Here is a 13,884-nt window from a genome sequence, read left to right on the forward strand (position 1 = left end):
TTTCTCGCGACCCGAAACAAATTAACATTGGTGGTACCGCCCATCTCGTCAAGGCCCAATGCGAGCGCCAATTGGAGCAGTTTTTGTACCGCGAAGCCATGCATTCTGTCTCATTTGCGCTAGAATGTCTCTGGTACTTTACTGGAAGCTTGTATCTAGGACCAAAAGATAGCTACCATCGCACAATGACTCTGTTACTGGGAATCGAAAGCGTCGTTACAAACTCAACACCACCAGGCGATTTATTCAAAAAGGCCTACATGAAGGAAACATCCCCTCTTGACTCTTCGTCAAGCCCTGGTGCCTCCTCAGCTTTGCCCGTACCGGAGGAAGACTCTGTCCAACCTGACACAAAGAACCCGTCACCAGATAGTTTGCACACTGCTGCCACTGTTCGTCAAGTAGACCTGGACATCACGGGGAGCGGCGAGAACGACACCAGAATGCAATTCAGCGCTCTCAAAGTCTCAGACGAGGCTAAATTGCAACACTGGCTTGACGCTCGAACGGAGCGCTCCAATATTTTCCACGCTCAGCTCGACTTTGTCAAGTGCCTCACACACATTTCGCACGGTCTTTTTGAAATCGAACGAGAGCATCGTCGAGACGTCCTACGTCGCGAGCTTGAGAAGCTCAATGATTTCATTCCCACAAACGTCTTCATCCCGACAGAGCTCCGGCCGCATCGCGTTCTAAGAATCGTACCGGAGGACGCCCATGTGTTTTCGACCAAAGAGCGCGTCCCGTATCTACTTGTCGTAGAAGTGGAAGACCTCTCCACGAATACCCCAGACGCAGTTTCTCACCATGACTCGCATCGTGGCCCGGGACCGTTACGACGGATCGGAAGTCTGAGTTCTCCTGGACCGTCAGGGAGAAGCCCGACATCAGCGCGATCGCAGCGACACGCACCAAGCGAACGCGACGAAGTTGCGGGTGATCACATGCCAAATCAACCAGAGAGCAAGTTTGCATTTTCACCAGATGTGACCTCTGGAGTCGGATCTACCGGAAAGCTTACAAAGCGGGAAAGCTCCTTCAAATTTGATTTACAACACGCAGACGATCGCAGACCACCTGACGAAGAGTTACTCAAGGCTTTAGGAGAACCGTGGGCGAAGAAGAGTGAAAGATTACGGCGAACGAGCCCGTTCGGAAGCAACCCAAATTGGCGACTGGTTTCTTGCATTGTTAAGGCTAGAGATCAGCTACGACAAGAAATGTTCGCCCAAAGACTCATTCAAGAGTTCGCAAGGATATTTGAAAAGGCTTCAATCCCTTGTTGGCTGCGTGCTTATCAGATTATATCCACAAGCAGTGACTCAGGCCTTATTGAGACATTGACCGACGCAATATCGATAGACTCGCTCAAGAAGCATTCCCCAAACGTGGTGACTCTGCAAGATTATTTTGTTGGAAGATTTGGAGGTCGAGGATCACATGCCCATAAGAGGGCGGTGCGCTGTTTTGTCCAAAGCATGGCAGGATATTCCATTGTACAGTACTTATTGAATATCAAAGACCGGCATAACGGCAATCTGATGATTGACTCCGAGGGCCACATCATCCATATCGATTTTGGCTTCCTCTTATCAAATTCACCGGGTGGGAGCATGGAATTTGAGAAATCACCCTTTAAGCTCACAAATGAGATGGTGCAAGTCATGGGGGGCACAAAATCCGGTGCATGGAAGTTGTTTAAGAAACTATGTGTACAAGGTTACTTGGAAGCTTGCCGGTACGCAAACAAGATAATGCTCATGGTAGACATTGCTTACCCTGGAAATGAATTAATGCCATGCTTCTTTCATGGGAGGGAATATATTCTTGAAAACCTTAGGGATCGGTTGGGTGTTGACCTTTCAAAAAAGGAGCGAGCTTCACGCATGATGAAGCTCATTAATACTGCCCACGGTAATTGGACGACCAAGGCATATGATCAGTTCCAGAAAGTATCCCTTGGCATAGCAAAGTAAACGAGAATAGAAAGGATTGATGAACATATTCATCAATACTTTCTGAAATAACAGAGGCTAGTCGAACTGCCACGGAGCAAAATTCACTGTCATTCCATGATCGTGTACGTTCGACAATGCATGCGTTACCGTTGGAGGCGAAGAAGGTGGTGGGAGCTTTTGTATCGCAACGTATTTGCATGTCTATCTGCACATGACATCTCTTATATGGCCAAAGTTATAGCATATACTGGAGAATGGCCTCGTTTTGCAGGCAGCCGGCCTGCGTTGTTCAGCATCATTCTAGCAAATCGCCACCACACAGGCCATTTTGGAGTTAACAACTCGGATTGTACTCAAGACCCAAAGCAAGATGATTCTGCTGCGCAGCCGGACACGACCCGCAAGAAGCACTACCACCATTTTGTGACCCACAGCCTTTGTTCTCTAATTCTGAGGTCAGTCATACGGTCCGAATTTACGCATGTGCAGAAGAAGCTACTTCTAATTTTAAGGGTACCTTGGACGACGATCTCACACCGATAACGTACGTCCCCTTACTGGATCGAAAGGACAAGGTCGAGAGCTTTCCTGATGGACACAATGTGCTGTTGGTATCTTCGGCAACTTTACTCTCAACAGAGCTGATCATGAGAAGGTTGGCATTGGGCTCGCGAGACTTGTCACAAAGCGAAGCAGAAACGTGCTTCTCCTTCTTGAAGTCAGTGTGGATTGAATAAAAAGTGGTGTCTTGATACATGCCACCATATTCTGTAGTGGTCATCCTTGTCGCAAACGGCATCTTGTCTTCGGAAGCCTGCCCCCCGGAATGGAGAGTTGACACTGATGCTTCGCCGTCCATGTTCAAACGAAGAATTGAAAACGCCTTGTCCAACTTAGATGCGGCCATATTGATCCAGTCTCTCCCGCTTGCCACGTCCGTAAAGACGCCAGAATCTTCAGACATACATTTTGCATCTCCATAGCTGACGACCCCGACCTGAATCGTTTCCTTCGGTTTGTTTTTCGTGTCGGTTGTGTGCTTTTCAGCGGGGTGGATAAATAGACCTCCACCTGAATCCCCTTTGCACGCCGATGATTCTTTCTTGACACCAGCGGTGCACAACATACCATCTGGAGTCTTCATCTCAGTGCCAGGCACGTCGCAAAAGGATTTCTTTTTAATCCGAACCGCCGTCTTTTGAAGTCGTCTAGACATCAGTTCTACATGCTGTCCGGCCTCTTCTACAGTGCCAATATCCTTGATTCCGTATCCTACGACCCAAGCTTTTGAGTCGATTTTCGGGGTCACCTTCGACAGCGACACTGGTGCGGCTTTAGAAGACTCATTCAGAAGCATGACTGCAATGTCATTTGGTGACCCCACCCCACTGTATCTTGGATGAACGATGCTGGCAATGGTCTGAAACGTTTTCTTTTTCTCATTTGCCTTGTGATGGTCATTTAGTTCGATCCTCCCGACAGTCGCATATACGTGCTTCGGGTATCCATCGTTAAGGACGCAATGAGCTGCCGTCAGAAGAATATTCGGGCGGATGAGAGTAGCGGTGCAGAATCTTGATGACGATATGGCCACGGGACGTGCAGAAAGGTCAACCACAAACGGATACTCACTGTCGTCCGCCACCGGAATGCCATTCACGACCCTGGAAACTGTTGTAATAGGCTTGTTGGGTTCTTTACGGGAACCATCGGCAATTGGTGCGCCCCAACTCATGAGTACACAAGTACCTAGAATTAAGGTCACAAGTAGGCGGTTTGAAATCATAGGCCTGTTCGAGCACATGACTGGCGCTTTGCATTTCTTAATGACGAACATTAGTTTGCCGGCAGTTAAAGGAATTCTAGTTGCAAGCAAAGTTTCGTGTCTGAGGGTCGACGGTGGCAAGGGTATGTATTTCCACCTTGTTGTTCCAACAGCCTGGGGCATGCGTGAGTAACTCTGTCTATTTTAAAAGTAGAACGCAAAAGAGTAAAACACTCTAGTGTTGAGCAGCATCGCGTGGCTTGGTCTTGAGTCCCCATATTCTTTCGGACGTGTTCCTACGGGCTCTCAATTCGAGTTTTCTGTACAGTATCGCCTCTCAAAAAATTTACGTTGGTTCTGAGGCAGACAATATGTGTCTCGCCCGTAGAAGCAAATCGCAAACGATCGCCAAACTTGGTATTCCCGAGTGAATGTGCCCCTCATCGTCTGCTTCATCTGTGTCCGACTGGCGACCCCGCAGAATGCCCATCACGTCTCCCATGTCGGCCCTTTCAAACTTGTCGCCTATATCAGACGTTGTTCCTGGTCACATGTGCAATCGTATCACCCAATTCTCCCTCTTGCAGTAGACACACCGAAATCCCCCGGATAGACACTTAAATTAGAAACCAACTTCTCCCCTCACGGTGCCTGGGGCACAAACCAGGATGTGTTGATGTTGACATCAACACATCCTGGCATAAACACATCGTGCTTGATGTCAAGCACAATGTGTTTATGCGCACACGTGTATGTCACTGCTGTAGCCCCAGGAAGGGAAGCAGTGGGAAATGTATAAATTACAGTACATCGAATCTGTTGAAAGATGCGATTTAGGGGATATCCATTCGACGCGCGCACTCCCCACCCCCACAATCTGTGCAAAACGCCGCCGCAGGTGCCCACATTCTCGCCCTCTACCAAGGGTAGAGGCATGCTGTCGAGCTTCCTCCTGTCCGCGCTCAGGGGCGCCCCATCCGCGACAACAGACTGACCCCCGTAGATCCTGCGCTGAGGCTCCTGCCACCCCCGCGTGCCGCTGTTCGCGCCTGGAGCTGGACGCCGCGTCCCGATGGCTTCCTCTACGTCGCCGAATCTACCGCCTATGCTGCGCCCCGCTGCGAGCAGCCCTTGAACGAACCTACCCCCTTTTTTCCACGCCGCGCCGCGAGCCGCCCTTCGTCGACCCTACCGCCACTGCCGGGCCGAGCCGCGCGTCAACATTCGTCATCACGGGCTCACTTCATGCGCCACTCATGCACGTGTACTACTGCACTATGACAATTCCGTTGCGAAGGCTCTACAGTAGGCGAAGGGAGCAGCCGACCTGTGCTCCCGCTTGTGACGATTACAGGCGTCTCAACAAGTGTCGTGTAGACGTCCCTTGCGCGTCATCAGCTTGCCCTCCCTTGTACAATCAGGGAAGGAGCAAGCCAAGCTGGAAATAAATGGGGAGGTGCGGGCGTCTCTTTGCTCCCGTAGAAGCAAGTAGTTTCTTCACATCAAATCCCCCCTGTGACCTTCTTCCAACCCTCCCGGCGCTAGTGTCTATTGGACATGTGGCCTCATGTGAGGTCATTTTTAACTTATTTTTTCTCGACTTGTGCTTGCTCAACAGGAAGGAAAAGGATACTCTCGCCACCGCAGTTGAGGGTGACCCCACCGCGCCTTGCCCAAAATTGCAAAAAGCAGACAGTTGTCCTCCGGTAATTGGATCTACTATCTTTTAATCAAGCCGCGCTTTGGGGGAGGTGGTGATTCAGAGATGAACCCCACCGCGCCTGCAACACGATACATCTATTCATATTCAGGGTCACCCCAATTAGGCTACAAGTATGTCGTAGAAATACATTTGGCGCAAAGAAGCAAGCTACTGCACGCGTCTGTTCCACAATTGGCGGCAACTTTTGCTCGTCACTTGCCCGCTCTCCATAATATGTAGGCTCCTGTTTGGGAATTATCAACTCGGCAAGTACACCACGCTTTCAATTCCTATTATGGACTCTGGAACTGCGCTCTCAGCAACGCACAGGGCAAGATTCTCCTCGTCTGACCACCCCAATCCCTTACCCTTTTTCCTCACTCTTACTGCCGAGTCATCAGTCCTAGTAACCACCTCAGCCATTGCCTGCACTTCTCAGAAGACGAGAAGGAGGGAGAAGATGGGAAATGTCCACGAGCGAAGGCTGCACAACACTCCTTTTTGCGTCCCACACTATTGATGGGACTTCAGTCAAAACAGCCCCAATGCCATTTGGAAGAGCTTTGGTAGAGCTGTAAGCACAAGAAATTCAGATGTTTTCTGTACCGTTACTATAGAACGAAGCTCGCCCAAACGGCGCTTTGGACAAAAATCTCGACCAAATAATTTTGGTTTGGAAAAGAATCCCTCCCAAATTCTAAACTTTAGGACAAATGGTGGCGCGGTGGGGTTCAAAATTTCTTCCATCGGTCCGAACTTTAGTCCATCGGTCCAAACTTTAGTGGTTGGAATTTTACGACAGAAATTTTGTTGGCGGTGGGGTCACCCTGACTTCTGCGTTGCGGAAGGGTAGAGTTTGGTGAGATTTGCACGTCTTTTCCAGCCATTTTTAGAATGCCTAAAAAAGAAGCCTTTTGAACAACCTCAAAACGTTATGTGTTGATATCTTCGAAAGTAAAAGGTTTGTCTAAAATATCAACCGAAGATTGAAATCTCACTAGATTCTTAGTCTTTCTGTGAATTTACAAATGCTATCCCAATGTTCTGCAAGATGATATCCCTAATGCCAGGATTTTGTGATCAGTATACTGATCACAGACTTTAAGCAACTCTAAGTTACCGGTATGTCAACTTTTTCTGAAACGTGCTACACGTGGGTCAAGAACAAGATTGTGTAATTGTCTCCAAGAAGTTTCAAGCTCGTCCTTGATAAATTGACGGAGAGAGATCGAACTATACTCACAGACTTCAGGCCACTTTCGAACCACTCAAATCTGCTTATGATCAGTATACTGATCCATACCGTAAGGATCAGTATACTGATCATAACGTGTTAACAGCGCCTTTTTGAACCAAGAGACAACTTTAATGACTGCCACGCGCGCGTCTCCCAGCGAAGAGCCCCGCCGTCCCCGCGCGCGCGCGCCACTCGCCCTGCCCACTGCGCCGACGCCGCCGCGCCGCTGCCCGTCGTGCGGCGGCCGCCGCTTGGCGCGCCGCCGTGCGCCCCCTCGTGCGGGACAAATGGCGCACGCCGGCTGCCGTCCCGTCCCTCCCCCGACCGCGCTCCGGCGCCGGCGGGAAGCGTGTGCAAGCCGGCGCGGTGCCGGCGCCCTGTAGGCGCGCGCCCGCCCGCCCGTGCACTCTGCGCCGCGCCCGTGCCTCACGTGTACCCGAGCTTGTCCAAGAAGCGGTAGTAGAGGGAGTTGGGCGGGATGGAGAACAGAAAGTGCTTGGTGGCCAGTGCTCAGACCATGTTCTAATTATTCACTTCTACGTCGACGACTAGCTGGCTGACTACTTCTCGCCCCCAGGGCCATTTGATTACTGGGGCTAGGGCGCTTCCTTGACCGACTGCGTGTTACACGTGATACTGGCTCGCTGGCGGTAATTGCATCCGTGCGGTCTTCACCCTCACCAGGACTGCTCGTAGTTTCTTGCAGTATGTTAGGAGCGTCGTGCTGAACTTGCTGTTCAACAAATTCATTTCCGCTTCCAGTACCCGGACTATCCGACCGGGATGTAGGAGGACGAGTAGACCGCAATGATAGATTCGTCGCAGTATGCCACAAATGTCAACAACTCTTCCGTAGACCTGTATACGTTCGCACGCAAAGGTGTACGTTACAGATAGTACAAGAAAATGAACTTCGGTGCCCTCTATACCCAGACTTGTTCTGGCCGCACAATGCACAGTATAGAACTGTACGATTTTGTTTTGGTGTATGGCCCCTGACAGAAACTCGAAGCATAGTTCCTTCAGGGCTTTTAAAGAAAGCGAGTCGATTTCTCTTCTTTGAATGGGCGAGAGTAATTAGTCGATTCCTCTCAGGAACAGACACTAATTCACCTTCCACGCAGTCATCTTTTTCTGCGAGTACCATGTTACATGCATGAACTAATAATTCTTGAGAGACGTCAAACATGAAATCTGCCGTCGATTGTACCTTATTCAGAAGGTTTCGGTAATGCTCCAGTGATCAAAATGTTTCTGCCGACTCGAGGAGGTCTTGTCGTTCATACATTCGCCAACCAAAAAAGGCGTTCACCGCCAACGTTTTAAGTATTTGAGAAACTATTTTTTGCTCCCACTTGAAATGTGAAGTTGAGCTCCTTAAAATAGCCCTTTGTTGTGTCGCTCCATCGACACCACCTTTGGTCTTCGAATAAAAGCTTTGCGAGGGGTGCTTGAATAGTTTTAGAGGAACAAAAAATTCGTTAAACTTCACATAGTCATTGACAACTTTCCAGAACTTTAGCCTTGTCGATACTGTTTTCTTTTTGTCACTAGAAATAAAGTTGGGTATGGTGGGGTTGTTTTCATGAGCCCATTGGACTATGGGTTCAACAGTAGAGATCAGTGCAGACCTGCAAGTGACGGCAAGAGTATCAGGGAATCTGATGATGACTGTGTACAAAAATTCCGGACTCACCAGCCATAACGAAGACACAGTAATGCACACTTAGAACAAGTATTTGTTGCAAAATTTGCCCCATGTGTTCTTTCGAGATGTACTTTTTGAAAGAAGCGTCTCCAACGGTGCAGAAAACTGGCTCTAAAGACGAGAGAGATGCAGAGGAACTCAATGTAGATGCAGCAACACGTGTTTTGATCTCTACACAAGCAAAAATTTCATTTTCATCGTCAAAGAGATCAACTGTCTCGTCCCCAGCTTGCATTAAAAAGGTTCTGTCCAGTACGGAAACTCCATCAGGAGAGCAGGCAAGGTAAGGATAGTCCTGTAAAGCAACCATGCCCACCTCAAAGACTCTTTTAATGAAAGGCATTGAACGTAAGGCACTAAGCACCGCCTGCTCGTTCGCACTTTCTCGCATCATAGCTTCTGTTGATAACTTGGAGCTTAACCACCCCTTCTCAAAAATGCTAAACCACTCTTCGTTTGTCCTGTACACCACGTCTTCTGCTGCCTGGAGACCAACAGCCTGTTTAACGGATTGGTTGCTCATCAGCACTAAGCCCGCATTTGTGCCGGTCACTCGGAACTGGTGTAACACAAACCAGTCTGCGCAGCGCTGCCCAGCAATTAAGACGTTACAAGTGGCCCTTATGTAGTTCTCTGTCACGGCCTTCAAATAGTGTGCCTCTGGTTGTTCAGTTGGTCTCTTGCAGAACAAAGCATTACTTAAATTGTAACTTTCTTTAGGAACAGCCACCCAAGTGTTTAAAGTTGCCTGAACGCTCTCTGGTACATGGTACATGAACCTTAGTACCTTACTGTATTTCTTAGTACCGTGTTCTCTGACAGCAATCGCTGTTATCCTGCGCTGTGCTGTCCTGCCACCAGACAATGGAGCTGATTTTGTCGCAACAAATGCTTCCGGCCCTAGTGTTGGTGCATCATTTATGATAAATGCCCTTCGTCGGTCATGAAGCACTGTGAGTAAATCTTCATGAAGCTCGTCGTTAAGAGTCGCAACTTCATCAGCAGAGACAAGCTGTGCTGCCTCGTCGTCTTCATCTGAGTCACACCTACGGGGATCTAGGCATGACGCTGCCACAAAAGGATGAACTCTCAACAAATGATCTGGCATTACAAACACTGACCCGACACCAAACTCAGACAGCAGGTTCATAAAAAGATTCCCTCCCATACCCTCAGTCAGCTGTCACAATGCATCCACTCATAGCCTCTTCTCCTCTACCATCCATTAGAACACTTAGCAACTTACGCACAGATGAAATTTGAGACTCCCCCCGACTACGAAATCGGATTGCAAGCACAATTCTAAAAAGGGCATCAGCCACAGCATCTGCAGAGTGCCCCTCCCGGTCGGCCTTCCGGGAACTCAGCATTTTGACCTGATTATCTGTCGCTCTAGTTCCATAAAGATCATCATCAAGGGTCGCCAACAGTGTCAGGGGAGAAAAAAAACTTTTCTTGTTTCGCGGAATGCCAGTGCTTCGAATTCAGACAAGTTTCTTGTCAGACCCCGTTGTGAATTCCAACTGATGGATCCATCCTGACCCTCCCAGTTACAGCGAACGCCTTCACATTGTCCGCGATGAACCTTACCCTCTCTACAGAAGGTGGTAAGCAACCACTTTGCCAAAGAATTGTAATGCTTTTGTCGAAACTGAAACCCGATGTGTGGGATAGGAGCAGTACGGAAACGTATCTGTACATGTCAGCGACAGTGATAACATCGTCATTGTTATTCGTGCGTATCATTTCGCTGAGCCATTCGCACAGTTGATGTAGTAGACCATTCATAAAGAGTACCACAACACCGCTTCTTGTGGGGGTTATTCCTCGCACAGTACATTCCAGCTTCATTTTGTTGACTGCGGTACTGCAAAATAGTCTAGCTCGCTGCTGGATCACCTCATCCACGAACACTTTTTCCATAACAATTGAATGACACTCAGAATTTCTTATTGTCCAGCCATCACATGGTCGATCGCTTTCTGATCTTCTCAACCTACTCCGACCCCGCCCACGTCCTCTACCTCTTGCGCTTGCAGCTGCTGGTGTTCTTCTTCTTCGACCCCTGCCCCTAACGTTTGGTAACGCGGAACGCCCTCGACCATTCATGGGTGTAGAAGGCCTAAGTGGAAGGTCAACGAGGGAATCCGTTGCAAGCGATGAGGGATGAGAAACAGACACGACAGGCGCCCCATGTGGGTCTCCGATACCCACCAATTCATTCGTGATGGGTGCTGCTACCTCTGGACCAGGACCGTCGCCTGAGTTGAACTCAAAAGTCTCAGTGGGCAACATCAGGAAAGGTGTTGAAAGAAGTGTTCACCATTTGGTCTGTGGTCACCCGAATTTGAAGCTTGAAAGATGAGCTCCTTCAGGACTACCTTCGGATCACAGATTCAATCTGCTTTGACTGACAGTGAGTCTCGTTTGGGATTTGGAGGCCGCTCAATATAGTCTCTGGAAGGCCTCTTGTGATCAGTATACTGATCCTAAGAGGTGTAACGGTTAAAACCTGAAAATGGCTTAGGATCAGTATACTGATCACAACTGGCATTAGGGATATTGCAGAAGGCGAATACGTTAAAGAGCTTATGTCCAAACTGACTTTATAAAATTTCTATTTAATGTATATATTTTTGCAAAAAAAGGCGGCCTCATATGAGGCAAACTGCATGTCAAATAGGCACTGGTAGGTCCACTAGTCGGCAGATAGGGAGCGAGGGGCACAAATATGCTTCCTGTATACTGCACTAATAATAATTTCCGTGTCTGTGTGTCTGTTTGTGTACTGTATGTTTGTGTGTGCGCTCCTTCGCGTGTACCTATTGGCGGACGTCGGCGCTACCGTGACAAGTGGCGCGGAACGCGGAATTCCGTCGCTGCTTGCCGGGAAGGTGTCACATCCGGCGAAGCAGGAGGACACGCGCAGGCGGGTGGGGGCTGGGAACCGGCGCCAGGCGGCAGAGTTGTGCAGAAGCGTCTCGAGAGGGGTGAAAGGTGCGGGCCGTGGGTCGCGGGGACGCGGGAGGTGGGTGCGGAGCGCGGGGACCGGACCGTGCACCCGGGGGAAGAGGGTGGCGGAGTGGGAGCGCAGAGCTAGGGCAAGGAAAGCGGAAAACGGTCGCTGGGAGCCGGGCAGGTGTCGCAGCCGGCGGCGCAGGAGGTCGCGCGCGAGTGCGGCGCATGGCTCGCGCGGGGTGGCTCGCACGTCGAGCTGGCGCACCCGTGCGAGACGGAGGGCTGGGGGAGACGCAGATGAGGACAGAGCGAAGGAATGGGCTGAAAAGCGGGCGCAGGAGGGCGCGGAGGACGGAGGGGATTGTAACGGTGAGAGCAGGCTGGAGCGCGGCAGGAGGCGGTGCCGTGCGCAGATGGCGAGGGTGCACGCGCGGGTGGCGGAGAAGCGGAAGGCGCCGGCTGCGGCGGCGACGAACGCGATGGGGATAGTGGGGGCGGCGCCACCGCCGACGAGCTCCGGAGCGCGCGGCACGCGCGGTGGCTGCCAGAAGGAGGCGGCAGGGAAGAAGAAGCGGGCAGGCGTGGGCGAGTAGTGCGGGACGCGCAGCGGCACGGGCGACGGTATGGTGAGCAGGTAGAACGTGACAAGCGTGAGCTAGAAGGTTCACAAGGTCATGAAGCTGTTTGGCTTCGCGTCGGTGACGGACTCGCGGGCCGGGGTGCACGCGGTGTGTATACGCGAGGTAGTGCGGCACATGGCGTACGACGCGCCGTTCTTCCAGTACGTGGCCGTGGACAGGGACGAGAAGGGGCTCGCTATGGCAAGGCAGGCCACGACAGAAGTGGTGAACGGGTAGTACTTGTAGTGCACTGACATGCCTCCCTCAGTCGCGAGGCACATACCAGCACCCCACGTGTATACGTGTATTTCTCCCTCAGACACGGCCTAGTGTAAGCTCTGTCGAAGTACTGACAGGTTCATCTCCCACGTGTAAACGTGTATCGTCACTACATGTACTCGTGTATTATCACCACGTGTACTCGTGTATCATAACCCGGTACAGGGTATTGCGTACAGTACAGCGTATAAGCTGGTACGCCTGTATTATTACCGTATTTTAGCTATTATTATTACGGCGTCGACGGCTATATAGTCGACGTCCCACCCTAAGTAAAACAGGCACGAAGCCTTGGGTTCTTTCCAATGTTTCTGGATTCTCGGTAGTAGCCTCGCGCCGGTAGTCGCCCACTCTGTGCGACACCACGCGAGCCCATCCACTTCCCCGAATCTCCTCTTTCCTACCGCGCGCTGCTACTGAGGTCCTCTACCGCTCCCTACGCGCGTTCGCTGTCGCCTCGCCCCGCTTACTGCTTGCTACGCCCCGTGTCTTGTCTCTTTTTTGCCACTCTACCTACCGCGCACGCGCGCCGATCGTCCCCGTCCGCAGAACAGTTGGGTGCGTTCGCGCACCTCTCCGCCGAGCTCAACGCCACGCGTCGGCGTGCCCGTGACATGGAACGCACCATGGGCGCAAGGCTACCTGTTGCCCCCACGAGAGGGCCCCGTGGTACCGTAACTCCGAGCGCCGTCGCTCCGGACCGTTGGGGACCGGCTGGTGCCGACACTAGCTGAACCGCGGAAGGCAACCGCCTTCCGACAGGCGCCAATTACGCGTCTGAGACCCAAACACTGCCGCCTATCCCCGGAAGTAGGCGGTACATGGAACCCGTATCGTATAGCGACGACCCTGACCGTGGAGGAGCCGCCCGCGGATCTGGACTACCGATGTTCTCCGTTGATCCCCGCTGGGGCGGCTACCCGCTGGCGAACTACGCCGAGCATCCAGGTCCTGTAGACGTTCGTACGCTACCCGTCACCCCCTTCGGCACGCTGGGTCCCGCCGAACCCGGACTCGAGCCGGTGCATACGATGATCCAAGAGTTCAGCGCCGTCGCTGACTATCGTATGTACCGGCTGGATAACACCTCGAGGCTCGTTACCTCGGGTGACGCGGAACGGATCGCGAAGTACGTTCAACGCTGCGGTGGGATCCGACCTACGATGAGGAGCTTTGACGGTACGGACCCGATCCAGCTCCTACCGTTCTTGAAGGATGTCCGGATAACCTTCAACTCGCAACACCTTACCGAAGGTTTCGCGGTACGAGTCCTCGCGCACTTCCTAGAGCGCGACGCGGAGCGCCTGTATACGAGTTATACAATGCGTGGCCTCCGCGCCGGCCAGCTACACGACGACGTGAGCTGCCCGGGGCTCGTGAACCAGTTCCTGAAACGCTACCTAACCGACGACGTGTTAGGTGAAGCGTACCACGCTGTGGCGACGGCGCAAAAGCAATCTCATGAAACGGAGAGCACGTTCGCGGACCGGCTCGAAACTGCCGCGTTCCGGTGCACGGCAATGTTCTCCGAACAGTCCCTCGCGCACTACTTCGTGCGGGGACTCGCTCCTGCGACCCGTGCGGCAGTCTCCGAGACAGTTCAGAGGTTCCCAAGCCGCCAGAAGACCGATCTTCCAACCATCCGCCGTATCGCCAC

At 51.6% G+C, this 13,884-nt stretch overlaps 5 protein-coding genes across 5 annotated transcripts; 2 read left to right on the plus strand and 3 right to left on the minus strand.

Annotated features, from left to right (window-relative positions):
• The first annotated feature begins 260 nt into the window (after positions 1–260).
• Positions 261–1,976, plus strand: CHC_T00004060001 (hypothetical protein). Its single transcript, XM_005715369.1, has one exon. The coding sequence runs from the start codon at positions 261–263 to the stop codon at positions 1,974–1,976; it is 1,716 nt and encodes a 571-aa protein (XP_005715426.1).
• A 457-nt stretch (positions 1,977–2,433) lies between these two features.
• CHC_T00004061001 (hypothetical protein) lies at positions 2,434–3,795 on the minus strand. The gene has a single exon (XM_005715370.1). It carries the CDS (start codon positions 3,793–3,795, stop codon positions 2,434–2,436), a length of 1,362 nt encoding a protein of 453 aa, XP_005715427.1.
• Positions 3,796–3,809: 14 nt separating this feature from the next.
• Positions 3,810–4,001, minus strand: CHC_T00004062001 (hypothetical protein). The gene has a single exon (XM_005715371.1). It carries the CDS (start codon positions 3,999–4,001, stop codon positions 3,810–3,812), a length of 192 nt encoding a protein of 63 aa, XP_005715428.1.
• Positions 4,002–4,069: 68 nt separating this feature from the next.
• Positions 4,070–4,225, minus strand: CHC_T00004063001 (hypothetical protein). Its single transcript, XM_005715372.1, has one exon. The coding sequence runs from the start codon at positions 4,223–4,225 to the stop codon at positions 4,070–4,072; it is 156 nt and encodes a 51-aa protein (XP_005715429.1).
• Positions 4,226–5,171: 946 nt separating this feature from the next.
• On the plus strand, positions 5,172–5,776 carry CHC_T00004064001 (hypothetical protein). Its single transcript, XM_005715373.1, has 3 exons — positions 5,172–5,269; positions 5,416–5,608; positions 5,756–5,776. The coding sequence occupies exons 1-3, from the start codon at positions 5,172–5,174 to the stop codon at positions 5,774–5,776; spliced, it is 312 nt and encodes a 103-aa protein (XP_005715430.1).
• The last annotated feature ends 8,108 nt before the right edge of the window (positions 5,777–13,884 follow it).

The sequence above is a fragment of the Chondrus crispus genome, genomic scaffold (genome assembly GCF_000350225.1).
Source record: "Chondrus crispus Stackhouse genomic scaffold, scaffold_211, whole genome shotgun sequence".
NCBI lineage: Eukaryota > Rhodophyta > Florideophyceae > Gigartinales > Gigartinaceae > Chondrus > Chondrus crispus.